General features: G+C 41.0%; 1 protein-coding gene across 3 annotated transcripts in view; it reads left to right on the top strand.

The window, feature by feature from the left end:
• RAB3GAP1 (RAB3 GTPase activating protein catalytic subunit 1) overlaps window positions 1-12,780 on the top strand; it is a 122,949-nt gene extending 110,169 nt beyond the window's left edge. For 2 of the 3 annotated variants that reach the window (XM_033231679.1, XM_033231680.1), the window contains 5 exons: window positions 4,811-4,907; window positions 5,004-5,107; window positions 5,239-5,354; window positions 7,146-7,248; window positions 11,050-12,780. In XM_033231679.1, coding sequence (XP_033087570.1) covers window positions 4,811-4,907; window positions 5,004-5,107; window positions 5,239-5,354; window positions 7,146-7,248; window positions 11,050-11,286 — 657 coding nt within the window. In that variant the 3' untranslated portion in view covers window positions 11,287-12,780. The remainder of the gene's footprint in view (window positions 1-4,810; window positions 4,908-5,003; window positions 5,108-5,238; window positions 5,355-7,145; window positions 7,249-11,049) is intronic. The other variant, XR_004441803.1, reaches the window with a different exon arrangement.
• Window positions 12,781-16,027: the final 3,247 nt, after the last annotated feature.

Here is a 16,027-nt window from a genome sequence, read left to right as displayed (position 1 = left end):
CTTTTAAAAACCATAGGGGCATTTCATAGAGAGCTAACTTGAAGGGACTCACATTGGCCAAATCTGGGACAATTTGAGTTCTAAATATTTAAGGACGAGAATTATTATAAACCGTTGGAAAAAATAGGAATTCTTGGAACCATATTGATAATTAATGGATAAACAAAGAACTAGAGGAAAGGGGAGGTCATTTCCTACAGAACAAAGATGATTGGTAAATGTAGAGGATATGATTTTGTAACCATGTTCATAGTAAAGATTGGTTCAGCAAGAATCATGAATAGATATTAAGTCTAGGTGGAAATTTGAAGAGCATCATCTTGCATGATTTTTAAGTGTTTCTCTATAGAATGCGTCTGCATTGCAAGGAAAGTGGAGAAATAGGACAGTGTCTCCAAATTAACATCACAAATGAGGAGTAAATGGAGATCGTACACATTGGGCTGTGATACTCTGACGTACTCAATACCACTTATATGCTATTTGGTCTAGGCATGTAAAATCTGAGTCTAATTGTGAGGGAACATTAGATGAACCCAAAATGAGGAACATTCTATTTTTAAAAGAGTTTGAAAAAAGAAAAATTTGCACAATTTTGGGAGCATATTAAAGACACATGAGCCAATTGAAATCAGAGTTCCCAACTGGCCAAGACTGAAACAGTTTGAACAACAAAATAAAATAATAATGGGGCTGGGCGCGGTGGCTCAAGCCTGTAATCCCAGCACTTTGGGAGGCCGAGACGGGCGGATCACGAGGTCAGGAGATCGAGACCATCCTGGCTAACACGGTGAAACCCCGTCTCTACTAAAAAAATACAAAAAACTAGCCGGGCGAGGTGGCGGGCTCCTGTAGTCCCAGCTACTCGGGAGGCTGAGGCAGGAGAATGGCGTAAACCTGGGAGGCGGAGCTTGCAGTGAGCTGAGATCCGGCCACTGCACTCCAGCCTGGGCGACAGAGCGAGACTCCGTCTCAAAAAAAAAAAAAAGAAATAATAATAATAATAATAATATTGGATTGTAACTCAGAGTACAAAATAAATATCCTTGAGTTCATACTGATAAAAATAATTGATTGGATATATAAATTAATGGGACAGAAGAGACAAATCTCCTGTGCAGAATTCTAAATGTATCTAGATATTCCACCCTCAAGGAGGTGAAGCTAATTCCCACTCCGCAAGTGTGTGCTGCACATAGTGCATTCCTCCCAGAGAGTACAGTGCACAGAGAGGGGAAAAGGAGTGGCGTTACAGGGCAGCAACCCGACTGACATTGTCTCAGCCAGGTGATGAAGGTTAACATCCACATGCTAAGCCATAATGGCAGTATGTACTCTTGACATGATGTGATGACAGTGGCACTTTACCTCTCTGGTCTTCCTCCCAGAAATACATAACCCAGCTTAATCATGAGCAAAAAACATCAGATAAACCATAATTGAGGGAATTTTTATGAAATACTTGACCAGAACTCAAAACTGTCAAGGTCAGTAAAAACAAGGAACATTTGAGAACTGTCACAGCCAAGAGGAGCCTAGAAATATGACAGTTAAACATAATGTGGTATCTTGAAGGGGATCCTGGAGCAGGAAAATGACATTAGATAAAAACTAAGGAAATCGTGTACGTACATACGTGCTGACAGCATTATTCATGACAGCTACAAAATGCAATAAACCCAAATGTCTATCAGTGATGAATGGATAAGCCAAATATGGTCTGTCCATGCAATGGAGTATTATTCAGCCATAAAAAGGAATGAAGCACTGATATGTGTTACAACATGGATGAACCTTGAAAATATTATGCTAAGTGAAAGCCAGAAAACAATGGGCCACATATTGCATCGTTCCATTGATACGAAACGTTTAGAATAGGCAAGTCCATAGAGACAGTAAGTTAGATTAGTAGTTGGCAGCAATGGAGATTGGGAAGGGGGGAAATCAAGAGTGGCTGTTTTGGGGTACTGGGTTTCTTTTGGGAGAGATGAAAGAAAATGTTCTGGAATTAGATAATGGTGATGGTAACATAACCTTGCAAATATGCTAAAAACCACTGAAGCTACCCATTTTAAAGTGGTGAATTTTTTTTTTTTTTCCTTTGAGACGGGGTCTCGCTCTGTTGCCCAGGCTAGATAGAGTGCAGTGGCGCGATCTCGGCTCACTGCAAGCTCTGCCTCCCGGGTTCACACCATTCTCCTGCCTCGGCCTCCCGAGTAACCAGGACTACAGGCATCCGCCACCACACTCGGCTAATTTTTTTTTTTGTATTTTTAGTAGAGACGGGGTTTCACCGTGTTAGCCAGGATGGTCTTGATCTCCTGACCTCGTGATCCGCCCGCCTCGGCCTCCCAAAGTGCTTGGGATTACAGGCATGAGCCACCACGCCCGGCTAAAGTGGTGAATTTTATGCTATGTGAGTTATAGCTCAATTTTTAGAAACTAAGGAAATCTGAATACAGTATGGAATTTAATTAGCCAAAAAGTTCGGAGGAAGAGGAAACTATACTCAAAATGTCAATGTTGTAAAAAACAGTGAAAAGCTGTTCCAGATTACTTGAGATTAAAGAGCTATGACAACTAAAGGCAATGGATGATCCTTACCAAGACGTGTAGTGGTTGAGGGAAAAGGTCATAAAAGACACATTATGTGGCCGGGCGTGGTGGCTCACGCCTGTAATCTCAGTACTTTGGGAGTTTGAGGTAGGTGGATAATTTGAGGTCAGGAATTCGAGACCAGCCTGGCCAATATGGTGAAACTCCGTCTTTACTAAAAATACAAAAATTAGCCGGGCAGTAGTGGCTGCGTGCCTGTAGTCCTCGCTACTTGGGAGGCTGAGGCAGGAGAATCACTTGAGCCTGGGAGGTGGAGGTTGCGGGGAGCCAAGATCGCACCACTGCACTCCAGTCTGGGCAACAGAGAAAGACCCTGTCTCAAAAAAAAAAAAAAAAAAAAAAAGACACATATGGGGTCAGTTGACAAAACTGCAATAAAGATAGTAGATTAGATTACAATTATTTTATCAGTGTTAAATTTATTGTATATAATCAGAATCATTTGCATTTTGATTATATAATAAAATATTTTTAATTTTAGGAAACACACATATTTTGAGATAAGGGACATGAGTATGCGACTTATTCTGAAATTATTTGAAACAAGTTTATGTCTGTAGTGTATACACACACGAGAGCAGAGAAAGAGCAAGGGGTCCAGAACAGGAGGGAGACAGTTCATATGTGAATCCAGGTAAAGGGTAATAGCATATTTCGTGTTATTCCTGCAAATTTGTTTTCCTGTGAATTAAGGAAAACAAAATTCAGAAAGGCGGGTGTTAGCAAGGAGGTACAACAGAGGGAACTCATTACTCTAGATAAGAATGTAAATCTGTTGAAACACTTTGTAGGGTAATTATCTTGTACATTTCCTACTTCAATTTTTAGGTATATATCCTAAAGTAATTGTTGTACATGTACCACTTGCACGAGGAAATATGTGCAATAATATATTAGGAGCATTATTTGTTATAGCCAAAAACTGAGGAGCTATCCCCTATTAGTGTAGGAACATTTTAATACAGCAGTGAAAATGAGTAAACTGTGGCATATTGGAATGGTATATGAATATCAAAAACAATACTGAATAAAAAAAGCAACTCACTGAAGGGTATAAACAGAAACATTCCATTAATATAAAGGTCAAAAGTAAACTATATATTATTTAAGGCTACATATGTGAAAAAAAACTGTAAAGAAAAGCAAAAGAATGATTTGTAGTTAATTCTGGGGATGGAGGGTACACAGGAGGACTTGGAAAAGCCTGGTAACATTCTGTTTCCTAAGCTGGTGTTTTCTTTAAACTATTTCTAATACTCTAGTATGTATATTTCTTAATTTAAAAAAGTTTCAAATCAGACAAAACTCTCCAAGCCAAAAAAAAAAAGTCTACCACAAGTCATTAAATAAACAAAGCAAATAATAAAACAGCATGTAAGTTATTAATTTTTGTTAAGAAATTACATATGCATCTACATCTCTGTGTTTAAATGGACATACAAGTAGTTTGCGAGGATAAACATGAAAATATGGTTTTGGGGAATTAGGATTTCAGGAAAATTTCTGCATCACCTGTATTTTTTTTAATTTTGAAGTCCATGAGCATTTATCCGTCAGACTCACATTATGAGATTATACTTCTTAAAATGTTGTTTATTGATGTAAAAGAATTACACATATTTATAGGGTTATACTTCTTTTATCTGTACTACTGTTGAATAAGTAGCCTAAAGGTAGGGTCTGTGTTTTGTACATACTTCTCTGTATTCTTATAATAAGAATTGGAAAAAAAATAAACCAAAACAACTAAAACCAAAAAATGTGTGGAAAGTCACTAACACCGTTTAGAAATATTAAATGAGAAAAGCAGGTTAAAAGGCAGTATTTTACATATACAATATTAGTGCCCTTAGTATGTGTATTCTGTGTCTTAAAATGAAACGCTCCACTGTTAATGATTATTATCTCTCGGTATTATAATTTTTCGGTAGTTTTAATTTTCTTTGTATTTTCCTTATTTGCATGTATTACATATGAAAGCAAAAAAAATAGAATATTTATCATTATTAAAGATTGAAGTTCTGAGGTGTTTTTAGTAACATTATCCTCACCTTTGGGGTCGTGGCTGCCTGCCTGGAGGAGTGCTGTCTCCTTAAGGATTAAGACATGTGGCTGAGGATTTGCACTTCTGTAAGTGGCTGCTTCATCCTTTGACACCTGTGCTGATCATTTGTGTGCGCTGCGCCTCCTTCAGGTGCTGCACTATCTGGCAATCCAGAAACCTGCAGACCTTGCTCGGCACCTGTTACCTTGTGTGATTCATGCAGCTATACTCAAGGTAAAGGAAGAAGGTAAATGTCATATTTAACTAGTCATTAGTCATTTCCAAAGTGAAAGTATATTTTGCTTAATTTATTTAATGCTGGCTTTAATCTTCTTTAAAATAGAAAGTCTGGAAAACATTTCTTCAGTTAAGAAGATCATAAAGCAGATAATATCCCATTCCAGTAAAGTTTTGCACTTCCCCAATCCAGAAGACAAGAAATTGGAAGTAAGTTTGATGTAGTGTCAGCATCTTGCCAAGTATTCTCAGTTGGCAAAAATAATTTTTAAGATGCGTTTTCAAAGGGCTTTGCTTTTTTGCCATCTCCCAACGTATGCCTCTTCCTTTTCCACCGCCAGGAAATCATTCACCAGATTACTAATGTGGAAGCTCTCATTGCAAGAGCTCGGTCACTAAAAGCCAAGTTTGGAACTGAGAAATGTGAACAGGAGGAGGAAAAGGAAGATCTTGAAAGGTAATTGCTATTTGGCTAATTCGGTTTTGTCTGCAGTAGGAAAAGCCACCACTCTCTTAAGAAAAATTGTAATAGGATATTAAGACTCTTTTGTGGTACTCATATATTATTTGAAACAAGCATTGTCTAGAGACAGAAATAATTATCATAGCATTTGACCTTTCCTGTATTTCTGAGTCTCTACCAGGTGTTTCCATTCTTCCCACTTTTAGAAACAGTCTCCCAGAGCCTCCTTTTCTAGGGCTTCCTTGGTTTGCTCTTGGAGATGTGGTGTCTGTAATTCCTTGTGGAGGAGGTGTTAACTGTGTTGCTCACCCTGCCCCAAAACTTTGTTTGCGGCTGTTACTATTCCTTGACCACAGGGTGCAGGTGCTGAAACCATTTCTTCTTACTGTTCCTAGTTGTTTATTTTAAACAAGATTTGTGATAGCAAAGGTACACATCCTATGCGCCTTGCAATTATGTTTTGAAAGACTGACCAGATGGCTTTTCTCAGATGAAGCAAATGATTGGGGCATTCTCTTTATGAGACTCAACACCATTACCAGTGGAGCTTAGATCAGTGTGAGGTCTTGTTCATTTTTTGCCCGTGTTATTTGGAAGCGCAATATCGTTTTAATGTGTGATAAAGTGTTTACAAATTAGCTTGTTCAGTGGCTTAAATTTGTCATTTAAAATTTTTCATTAGCCTTTCCATAAGAAATGGCATTATTGATGCTAAATAATTAATATTGTATGGCAAGGCATTTGCTGTCTTTTAACAAGTTCATGTTTGCATTTTATGTCTTTTGTTGAGTGAAGTTTTCTCCCAGACTACTTTGCTCTTGAAAATATCTTCCTTTTAAATGAGAAGAATAAGCTCTAATCAAGGGACTTGTTTCTAAAATAGTAGTATGAATTAAGAGCAGGTGGTACAGGCTTGGTGGCTTTGTGCTGTCAACTCTGTTAGTTCCATCATATGTTATCTGTGACATACTTGGAAGTTCAGTGTTTCCAGCATCTAATGGAACAGTTTACAATTGCGACTTTGCCCAACACAAGTATTTTAAGCATATGTGCACGTGTGCGTGCACACACAGACACATACCCCTTAAAAAAAAAACAAAAACAAATATGGATCATTGCTTTTATTGGATAAATGTAACTTAGTTTATATCATACAAAATTTTTTTCATCTTTTATTAACTGTAGCATTTTCTAAGCCAGTCTGAAAAAAATAGACTGTTTTTTCTTACACTTTGACAGAGATGGGCTTTAAAAATTTTTTATTGCCGGGCGCGGTGGCTCAAGCCTGTAATCCCAGCACTTTGGGAGGCCGAGACGGGCGGATCACGAGGTCAGGAGATCGAGACCATCCTGGCTAACACGGTGAAACCCCGTCTCTACTAAAATATACAAAAAATTAGCCGGGCGAGATGGCGGGCGCCTGTAGTCCCAGCTACTCGGGAGGCTGAGGCGAGAGAATGGCGTAAACCCGGGAGGCGGAGCTTGCAGTGAGCTGAGATCCGGCCACTGCACTCCAGCCTGGGCGACAGAGCGAGACTCCGTCTCAAAAAAAAAAAAAAAAAAAAAAATTTTTTATTAACAGTCGAAAAAGCAGGAAGATTGTCAGTTAAGTCGATAATAATTGCAAATGTCAATCTGTCTTGCTGTAAAATTTCACTCCAACTTCTTTGGGTTTAGCCAGTATCAGCTTGAGGATTTGTCCACAAAACTCCTGTGGGAGGATGGACGCCCAGTGGCCTGGACAGCTCACTTTCCATCCTTTCGTTGCCTGTCTCTCTCTCCTAGGTTTGTGAGTTGCCTGCTGGAGCAGCCTGAAGTGTTAGTCACCGGTGCAGGAAGAGGACATGCTGGCAGGATCATTCACAAGCTGTTTGTGAATGCTCAGAGGGTATGTGAGAATCATTATTGACTCCATCATGATCTCTCCAAACCTCTACTCGAGAAGAGGCTGTTTTAGTTCCTGCACATGGCTGATCACACTCATGTCAGCTGAGTGTAAGCCTGGGCATTGGGTTTGAACACTGAAGAAACAATGACTTCTGAGTCTTTGAAATCCATTTGATTTCCTACCTGTTGAATTAAAATGATAAGTATATTCTAGGACCTAAATTTTAAAAATTAGAAGAGTCCAAAATCCATTGTTATAGAAGTTGGCAGGGACTCAGTGAGCAATGGCCAGTGTTGTGCTGTGGGAAAAAAATAGGAACTTTCAAATTAGAATGGAGTTCAGTTTTACCATCTTTAAACCCCATGTGGGGCAAAGTGGATTCACAACTCAGCTCGAATTATAAATATAATTGTGCTTGTAATGGTGAGGAGAGCTACCTTTGAGGTTTCCTAGAAAAGAAGAGGAAAACTTCAGATTTTTAGGGCTGTGGAAACAGATTTCAGCACAGAAAGAAAGCCCAGTTTGAAAAATTATCATAACCATTACTCTAATAGTGAAAGAAAAGGTTTTAAAATTATATAGTATCTTGGTTACTGGTTAAGGGCTCTGGCATCCCACAGATAATTCTCAGTTCAGGGCTCGTTAATATTAGGAATTCTGATAAAGGTATTGTGATGTGCACTAATTACACACTTCCCCTTCTATGGCACTGTGATTACACTAGAATGACCCAGTTGTGAGAGTGTAATTTTCAGAAACAAATAAGAAAAAGAATTTCTGTAGGTCTACACATGGAATAACAACTGGCTAATCCCCATAGAGTTGGTCTGGAATACAGCTAGTTAATATATTCAAATTCATAGCCAGATACACCGATAGGAATTCTTAGCAAGAGCTCAAATCTCAGTTTGTTTGTGGGGCAGCTCCTTAAACTTCAGAATTTCAAATGAACAATAGATACTTGCTCTGATTTATTTTGTTTTTGTCTCTGGCATGAAAACAAGAACTGAGTTTGATTCCACATCTGATAATACCTATCCAGTTCACTACCCAGAAGCTTACAAGCACATTTCCTTGTTAACCCATATGAATGTTCCTCGTATTGCAAAAATTCCTTCCTCTTTGATCATTTTAAAAAAGTGATGTGTTGGCTGGGCACAGTGGCTCACACCTGTATTCCCAGCACTTTTGGAGGCTGAGGTGGGTGGATCACCTGAGGTCAGGAGTTCAAGACCAGCCTGGCCAACGTGGTGAAACCCTGTCTCTACTAAAAATACAAAAATTAGCTGTGTGTGGTGGCGAGCACCTGTAATCTCAGCTACTTGGGAGGCTGAGGCAGGAGAATCATGAGAGGCAGAGGTTGCAGTGAGCTGAGATCGTGCCACTGCACTCTGGCCCAGGCGATAAAACTCCGTCTCAAAAAAAAAAAAAAAAAAGTTATGTGTTAAGAGGTTTTAAAATCTGAAGTATTTATATTTTTAGTCCTGAGACTGTTACTTATTTTAGATAACTAAACAAAATTATTTTCCCAAAAATAGAAATAACCTCCTTACCCCCTCTACTGACTGCAAGTAAAACTTTGACAGTATAGGAAATTTTATATTTATGTATTCATTTTTTTAAATAGAGGGTCTCACTCTGTAGTCCAGGCTGGAGTGCGGTGGCACGATCATAGCTCACTGCAGCCTTGAACTTCTAGGTTTAAGCAATCCCCTCTCTTCAACCTCCCAAGAGTCTGGAATCACAGGCATGCACCACCACGCCCAGCTAATTTTTGTATTTTTTGTAGGGACGGGATCTCACTTTGTTGCCCAGGCTGATCTAGAACTCCTGGTTTCATGCAATCCTCCTTCCTCAGCCTCCCAAAGTGCTGAGATTATAGGTGTGTGTGAGCCACCACACCTGGCCTAGAAAATTATAAGAAAATATTAATCACATAATCTCACTACCCATTGATGATTTAACATCTAGTAGATACATATGTATAAATTTTAAAAGGGTTATATTATATAATTACTTTGTTATTCTTGTTTTCCACTTAATATACTTAAGATATCTTTCAAAATCACTAAATACAGGAACATAGTATGTCATCTTTTAGTAGCCTCATTGTATAGCTAACTCCTTAATGGCTACTGAAATTGTACATTCATCTTCATTATGTCATTTAAGAAAAAATTTTTAAAGTTTTCAGACCTTGTAGTCAGTGTTTTTAGGGAATTGATAGACTGTCTAATCAATATAACAAGCATCTGATTGGTTCATTTTTAAACTCAGTACTTAAATGTCTGGCTGAAGTAAACTGTTAGAATTTATTCATGTAACTTTTATTTTCATTAGCTGATACTTTGTATCAATTTTACTAATTAGTCAAGATTTTAACACTTTTTAAAAAAAAGTTGTGATGTAATTTCACTTGGCGTTTTTATAACTTATAGTAATTTTATATATTTATAACTTTTCCTTAAAATTATAAATAGTAATGAGCCTTATGATTACAGGTGTCCCTGGTATGTACATACTTAAATGGAATTCAGCAAATAAATGACTAACTGGATTTTGCTTCAGATTTGCTAGATTGAATAACTCTTAAGGCACCTATTCCTAAATTCACTGGAGTATCTATTTTTCAAGTCATGAACACTTTTTTTTTTAAGCATCGTAATTCCCAGTAAAAGAGCTAGGTTTTTGTTGGTCATTTCTCCCATTAAATGACATCATATGTCACCTGTTGATCCATGGATGCATGAGTAGTAGTAGATGTTTGCTGTAGTTGACAGCTAGGTGTGCTGTGTGTGGTGTGACTTTGTCTTGAATATTCTTTTGATAGGATCGTGTTCCTTAATGTAGTGCATGCTGTCTTTGAAATAATCCTGAACTCCCTTGTCTAGCCCTATTTAAACCATCTTGCTTGTTTCCCTTTCATCACTGTTTCTTTTCTCACCCCTTCTCAAGCTGACTGAATCTTCTGATGAGGTAACAAAATAGCCTTTGCCCCTCATAGTTCCTTGTTCCTTCCCATTCCTCTAACTGCATAAGGTCATTAACACTAACCACCTCTCTCACAGTCTGGATTTGGCTTACCTTTCTTGCTGATACTTAGCGCAACATGATTTCATGTTTTCATTGCCAAAACAATTTTTTTCCAAATTGATGATATTTTAAAAAGTATAGTAATAAGAATTAAAATTGTAGGCTGTAAATGCATATGCATTTTATGTCATTTCAATGAAAAAATAGATGCCTTTAATACTGAGAACTTCTCTTGTGTGGTTGCCGTATGGGGCTCTATCACTTCGGCATCACATTAGCTGCCCAGCAAGCAAGACCAGTGCCCCTACTTTTAATTTGGCAGGTGAACCTTAAAAATAATCGATTAAAAATTCTTACCCAGAGTCAAGATGAAAATCATCTTTTCACTCTGGAGAAAAACAGCTCCTTACTGGACTGAGGCTATCAGACGTAGACTTGGGTCATCGCTGGAAGAAACGTAGAAAGCAGCACAGCTCCGAGGTCCTTTTTCCTCAGATGTCTGAATATGGCTTTCTCTCCTCAGAGCAGATTGCCTGGCAGTCATCATCCCTCCTGTCTGTCTCCAGCCCGGCTGCTCATGCAGTGTCTCCAGCTTCTTGCATTTGCTGTGTTATGTGGTTTTTGAGTAATCTTAACATATAGCTGACTGCATTACTGAGTAACTTGGGACATTTTCATATCTCTATCATATTAATTCACCTGTCCTTCAAAAGCATCTGAGTTTAGCATTTGACCTGCTTTTGACTTTGGCATTTGATTCTTTTCCAGGCTGCAGCCATGACTCCACCAGAGGAGGAATTGAAGAGAATGGGCTCCCCAGAGGAAAGAAGGCAGAACTCCGTGTCAGACTTCCCACCCCCTGCTGGCCGGGAATTCATTTTGCGCACCACTGTGCCGCGCCCTGCTCCCTACTCCAAAGCTCTGCCTCAGCGGATGTACAGTGTTCTCACCAAAGAGGACTTTAGACTTGCAGGTGCCTTTTCATCAGATACCTCCTTCTTCTGATTCTTTCAGCATTACTCGTTGGTGGCTTCAGTGACGGTGCTGCCTCCTCCTGTGGGAGGGAAGGTACCAGGGAGAACCTGGGAGGTCCTGGAGAGAGCCCTGTCCAGTTGGGTGATCAGGAATCAAACCAGCATCAGAAAGACTTCCCAGCACTAAGCTTGAGCTCTGTTGTTTCATGGAGGAGGCAGCAAGAATGGGCTTGAGCTGTGGAGAGATTTCTGCCCTCGAGATGGCCTTTGTATATGGGGGGAAACACAAACACATCCGACCCTCTGTCCTCACCCTGGCGGGGTGGTGGTCATCGCATTCTCTTCTATGACGGGCCTCCAGGCTAGCGGTTACATCTGTGGTCTGTGCAAACACTTCGTGGTTCTATGTATCAGCAGCAAGTGTGCAAAAGAAAGGACCTGTTAACTCAGATTTCTGGATATTTTGGTGGTAGCTTCTAGTCCCAGAATCTGTGTTTTTAAAATACTACATGACATTCTGTCTACTCAGCCACCTGCTGGTCATCTTTCTTCTACTAATTAACTGTTGATAAGCGTTTTGGATATTCTAGGAGAAAGCCTATAATTTCATATAGTTTCTCTTTTTCATGTAACTGTAACCTAAATGTATTACTTCTGATAAAACTATATATCAAATGTCACTGCAAATTAGTTTTATATCTATCTTGTGAGATTTGTCTTACTTATTTTCCTTTTGGTTGCCGTGTAAGTTATCACCCTGAAAATCGTCTCCCTTCCCTTCTCTTGCTGTACAGCATGCATTCCTTTTTTGTGGTTGCTGGCTGGGCACTGTATTTAATGAAGTAGAGAATAGCACTTGCAGAAATACAGTCCTGGTACCTAGAGACTGTCATGCAGATAGTATAATTTGGTATATGTGCTAATGCACTGAATAGAGGATTATTTTAACACACTATTTTGCTTTTGTGTTTTAGTTAAAATAATCGATGGGGATGTGTAGCCCCATGTGAGGATGACATCACCACATTTCTAGTTTCATGGAGCTCAAGATGTCTTGTGTCTGTGTCGCTAGATGGCCTCTGCTTGGTAATCTTAAGTTATTTTTAGGCCTAAAATTCCCACTTCAATCCAAAGTAAAAATGGTTATACTGAAGCATAAACCTTGCCTGTGTAATTTTAAAGAATTAATAGAGCTGTGCAAATCATTTTATTTTTTGTAAAAAAAAAAAAAATACATATCTCTATATATAATGTGTGTGACACACGCACACGTCTCTGTGTATGTGAAGTAGGGGAGGCCCTGGGGGATGACCTCCCAGCCTTGATGATGCTTTTCTCTATGCCGCTGGACTTCATTCTTACTGGTCCACGCAGATGCAGGCGGCCTGAGGCCAGCGCTGGACCAAGTAGAAGATGGTTCCTAAGGACAGAGTTTGTCTGTTTTCTAACAAAGAAAAATTCTACAAAGGAGAGGTTGGGCGTTACAAAGGCATTGTGAATCTAATAAAAGGAAAGTGTCGCTTTCTGTGGCGTTTCTCTCATTTTCTCCTGCTGAGGCATTTCATTCTCATTTCACGTAGTTTTGTGCTGTCTCAGCTCTAATGTTTGCAGCCTGCTGAGCCTAACAAGGCAGTGGTCTCAAGAACATTCTTTGTGCCTTTTTAAAGTACTCCATTTTATTTTTATTATAGTTATATATTTACTTCACAGGTATTTTTAAGTACCCACTTTGTGTCAGGTACAGTACAAGCAACGAAGATAAAACAGAAACCAAAACACACTCCCTTACAGGGAAAACTGACACCACGTTGCCACAAAATGTTGAGTATAGTCAACTCCGCCGTGTGGATCGGAGGGCCTGCATTTATCCTACAAATAATTGAATGTAATCCTACATTCGTGTATTCATTGGCAGTACGGAGTAATAAATGCAGCAGTATCATAAAGTGTTGTAGGAAAAGTTCTTCACCCAGGCTTTGGGGATCAGGAAAATTACCCCAGAAGATGTGATTTCGGGATTGAGACCAGAAGCTGAGTAGGCGCTTGGGAAAGCACGAGGGGCGGGTGGGAAATGGCTTGCAGAGAACCAGGCGCTCCTCTAGCCCTGTGTGCAGCGAAATCACGATTTTCATTGTGAAGTGCTTTTTTTCTCCACCTCCTCAATCTGGTCTCGGCTGTGTCTTTCTTTGGTCAACAGACAGAGACTTAACAAGTCCTTGCACACTGGGGCTTGCCCTCCCTTCTTGCCAGGAGCCTGGAGGCCACTGTGAAGAAGCTCGCTCTAGGGTGAGAGTTGGGGCAAAAGGTAACTGACAGGAGGGGACGGAAAGCATATTACAAGCAGAGGAACGGAATGGGCAAAATCACAGAAATAAGGGAAATGGTCGATTTGGGGAGCAGCCAGCCTTTCTATTTGGCTGAAGTATGGTATCTAGAGTGGAAAGGGGCAAGAAATGAAGATGGCGAGGTGAACTAAGGCAAGACCAAGAAGTTCGGGGGAAGCCGCAGCTCTAAGTTAGTTAGGGCTTTGCCTTTGGGGCGGTAGTGAGTCACCGAAGGGTTTTGTGCAGGGGAGTGACATGGGGGTTTTAGAAAGGCCGCACTCTGGCAGGAGAGGAGAGGCTAAGAGAGTACACAGCTGTCCTAGATCTTGAGCGGAACTGTCTGCTCCTTAGAAGGAAGGTGGCGATTAGAGTGTTTTTCATCCTGTGTGCCTGAGACCGTGCTCCTAAGAGGCGCACATGCTTGTGAAACGGCCTCTCTGGGCCCTCCCCGCCATCCATTCCTCTACCACTGGAACAATTCAGATTTTTCTTCAAGTTGGAGTATTTTAAAACCCTAAGCATTTATGTTTATATTTCATTCATTAGTCCAGCCAATGTTTATTCAGTACCTGCTATGTGCCAGGTACTGTTCTAGGCATCAGGGAGACAGCAGTGACGAGAACGTGGCAGACTTGGTGCTCAGGAAGCTCACGGTACGGGACACCAAGTGTCCACAGCTGGTCTAGGGAGGGAGTCTGCCTTCTAGGAGGTGATAAGGGAGGGCTTACGACATGTGGTGGTGACATTTGGGCAGAGACTGAAGTGAGGAAGCAGTCCTGTATATCGATGACTAGGAGAAGATTGCAGACAGGGACTGGCCAATGAAAAGCCTGAGGCAGGGGTGTACCTGGCACATGGGAAGCACAGACGGGAGGCCGGCGTGTGGCTGGAGGGGAGTGAGGGGAAGAGGGGCAGGAAAGAAAGTTGCACACGTGCAAGGGCCAGATGCGTACAGCCGTAGGAGTTCAGATTTGTTTTCTTGACTAAGAAGGGAAGCCATTGGAGAGTTTGAACCAAGGAATGTCATGATGTGACATTTAAAAATCTGTTTGGGGCCGGGTGCAGTGGCTCGTGCCTATAATCCCAGCACTTTGGGAGGCTGAGGTGGGCGGATCACCTGTCAGGAGATTGAGACCATCCTGGCCAACATGGTGAAACCCCCCATCTCTACTAAAAATTTAAAAATTAGCTGGGCGTGGTGACGCCCACCTATAGTCCCAGCTACTCTAGAGGCTGAGGCAGGAGAATTGCTTGAACCTGGGAGGCAGAGGTTGCAGTGAGCCGAGATCGTGCCACTGCACTCCAGCCTGGGCAACAGAGTGAGACTCTGTCTCAAAAAAAGAAAAAGAAAGAAAAAAAAATCCCTTTGGCCACTGTGTGGTGAATACACTGCAGAGGCTGGGGTGGAAGTAGTGAAACTAGTGGGAAGAGGGGAGGTGAGAGCACTCTGGACTGGTGTGGTAGCCACGGAACGTAAAAGGGATCGGAGATGATACAGATCTTGAAGGTGGAATGCGCAGAATTTACCAATGGATTCAGTGAGGGTCTGAGAGTCAAGGATGACTTGAAGGTTTGGGACTGGAGTGAATGATGCTGTCATTTACTACAATGGGGAAGACAGGGAACAGCAAGTTGTAGGGCTGCTGGGAGTGATGAACTCGAGCTTAGGGCATGTTAATTTTGAGAGGTTTATTAGATGGCTGTGGTGGCCAGCCTCCTGCCTCCAACTCACACCCTGTGGAGCCCCCCAACCCCACACCCATTGTACCAGGGTTAGTCTCTGACCAACAGAACATGGAGGAAGTGTTGGAATGTCACTCCCAAGGTTAGGTTATAGGAGCCATTGCAACTTCTATTTTGGTTCCTAAAGAGAGGCCCACGTGGTGCGGAATGGAAGGTCCCTGCCAACAGCCACGTGAGTGAACTTGAGAGTGGATCCTCCCGGCCTGCAGGTAACTGCAGCCTCAGGAGGGACCTTGGGCCTGGACTACCAGCTAAGCCACTCCCAGATGACTAACTCTCAGAAACTGTGTAAGAGGTGTATTTTAAACTGCTAAATTAGGGGGTAATTTATTCGGCAGCAATAGATAACTAATACCCAAGTGGTTGGCTATGCAAGTTTGGAGCTTAAGGAAAGGGTTAGGGCTTATAATACAATCAATTGGGAAACTTAGATAATACTTAAGCCAGGGACAGTATGAGGTCACCCAAGCAGAAGAGGTCTGGGGATTGAGCCAGAGAGGAAGAGGAGGACAAGGACCGGCAGAAAAGATGAGAAGAAATAGTTACTGAGGCAGAAGGAAAACCAAACGTGATTTCTTAGAAGCTAAGAGAAAACATACTTCAAGAGGGCAGGAATTGATCAACTGTGTCAAATGCCACTGAGATAACAAGATGAGGACTAAGAGGCGACTGTTGTGTCTGTCTATGCAGTGGAGCAAATGCATT

The sequence above is a fragment of the Trachypithecus francoisi genome, unplaced genomic scaffold, assembly GCF_009764315.1.
Source record: "Trachypithecus francoisi isolate TF-2019V2 unplaced genomic scaffold, Tfra_2.0 Lachesis_group13, whole genome shotgun sequence".
Taxonomy (NCBI): domain Eukaryota; kingdom Metazoa; phylum Chordata; class Mammalia; order Primates; family Cercopithecidae; genus Trachypithecus; species Trachypithecus francoisi.
The sequence above is the reverse complement of the archived record's forward strand: the minus strand, read 5'-3'. Positions and strand labels throughout refer to the sequence as shown.